This window comes from Protopterus annectens, chromosome 4.part0, assembly GCF_019279795.1.
Source record: "Protopterus annectens isolate FY-2018-M chromosome 4.part0, PAN1.0, whole genome shotgun sequence".
Classification (NCBI taxonomy): Eukaryota; Metazoa; Chordata; order Ceratodontiformes; family Protopteridae; genus Protopterus; species Protopterus annectens.
Genome location: NC_056733.1, coordinates 862,911,120 through 862,912,906, shown reverse-complemented (window position 1 = coordinate 862,912,906; position 1,787 = coordinate 862,911,120). Strand labels below are relative to the sequence as shown.

The window sequence follows — 1,787 nt, the reverse complement described above, 5'->3', positions numbered from 1 at the left end:
TTTTTTAGATCCTACTCATTAGGAACAATTCACTCAAATATGTTGTGAACTTCTGGCCTGTATAGCATATAAAAGGTTGTTATGTAGAGGCCTAATTTAATTCCAGATTTAGTAGGGCATTTCATCCATCACATTCTGATTTCCCAGCTAACCTTCATGTGGGCAAACACACAGGAGTACAGTGTTTCTTCTAGCCTGTCCCTTCCAACATTTTTCTACAGGAAAGACCTGATGGGAAGTTAGGTTGGAGCTGCCTGCCATCTTCCATCAATGCCAGGCACAAACACTGATGAAGCTGCTGCAACTACTAATGCTATTACAACTACTACTGCTACTATGACTGCTACTGGTAATACTACTAACACTACTGGTACTACTACTAACACTAAATGTAATACTACTACTGCTACTGGTAATACTACTAACACCACTACTACTACTATTGGTAATACTACTAGAACTACTAATGCTACTGGTACTACTATTACTGGCACTACTGCTACTACTAGTACTACTATTACTGACACTACTGCTACTACTAGTACTACTGGTACTCTATTACTGACACTACTTCTACTACCAGTACTACTGGGACTACTATTACTGACACTACTGCTACTACTAGTACTACTGGCACTACTATTACTGACACTACTGCTACTACTAGTACTACTGGTACTACTATTACTGACACTACTTCTACTACCAGTACTACTGGTACTACTATTACTGACTCTACTGCTACTACCAGTACTACTGGTACTACTATTACTGACACTACTGCTACTACTAGTACTACTGGTACTACTATTACTGACACTACTGCTACTACTAGTACTACTGGTACTACTATTACTGACACTAATGCTACTACTAGTACTACTGGTACTACTATTACTGACACTACTTCTACTACCAGTACTACTGGTACTACTATTACTGACACTACTGCTACTACTAGTACTACTGGTACTACTATTACTGACACTACTGCTACTACTAGTACTACTGGTACTATTACTGACACTACTGCTACTACTAGTACTACTGGTACTACTATTACTGACACTACTGCTACTACCAGTACTACTGGTACTACTATTACTGATACTACTGCTACTACTAGTACTACTGGTACTACTATTAATGACACTACTGCTACTACTAGTACTACTGCTACTACTATTACTGACACTACTGCTACTACTAGTACTACTAGTACTACTATTACTGACACTACTGCTACTACCAGTACTACTGGGACTACTATTACTGCCACTACTGCCACTACTAGTACTACTGGTACTACTATTACTGACACTACTGCTACTACTAGTACTACTGCTGATACTGCTACTTCTACTACTGGTACTACTACTGCTGCTGCTAGTACTACTTGTACTACAGCTACTGCTGCTACCAATACTACAACTACTGGTACTACCACTACTACTACTAATACTACAACTACTACTAATAATACTGCAACTACCTACTACTGCTGTAAGACAACTACTGAAGTATATGTAGGGTTTTCTTTGCTGGTGGAAAATATTCAAAGACATGAGGGTCTACTTGCTGAGCTGCCCTGTAACAGCCATAATTGCATCAGGTGCCTCTGCAGCAGCTACTCTTTCCCAGCTATTCACAGCTGTGGGTACCTACCCCAACTGCACAGCCGAGCCATGATTGTTTTGATAAAGGATCATGAATGAGGCATCCTCTTGATGCAGAGCTTTCTCTAGTACTTGCTGATGCCCATCTACAACTGTTCTTCCATGTGCATG

General features: G+C 40.0%; 1 protein-coding gene across 1 annotated transcript; it reads right to left on the bottom strand.

Annotated features, from left to right (window-relative positions):
• Positions 1–239: 239 nt before the first annotated feature.
• On the bottom strand, positions 240–1,565 carry LOC122800359 (uncharacterized protein DDB_G0271670-like). The gene has a single exon (XM_044069809.1). It carries the CDS (start codon positions 1,563–1,565, stop codon positions 240–242), a length of 1,326 nt encoding a protein of 441 aa, XP_043925744.1.
• Between the last annotated feature and the right edge of the window lie 222 nt (positions 1,566–1,787).

Coding starts and splice junctions, on each gene's coding strand:
- LOC122800359 (XM_044069809.1), bottom strand. CDS start 1,565: ATGTCTTTGAATATTTTCCACCAGCAAAGAAAACCCTACATATACTTC.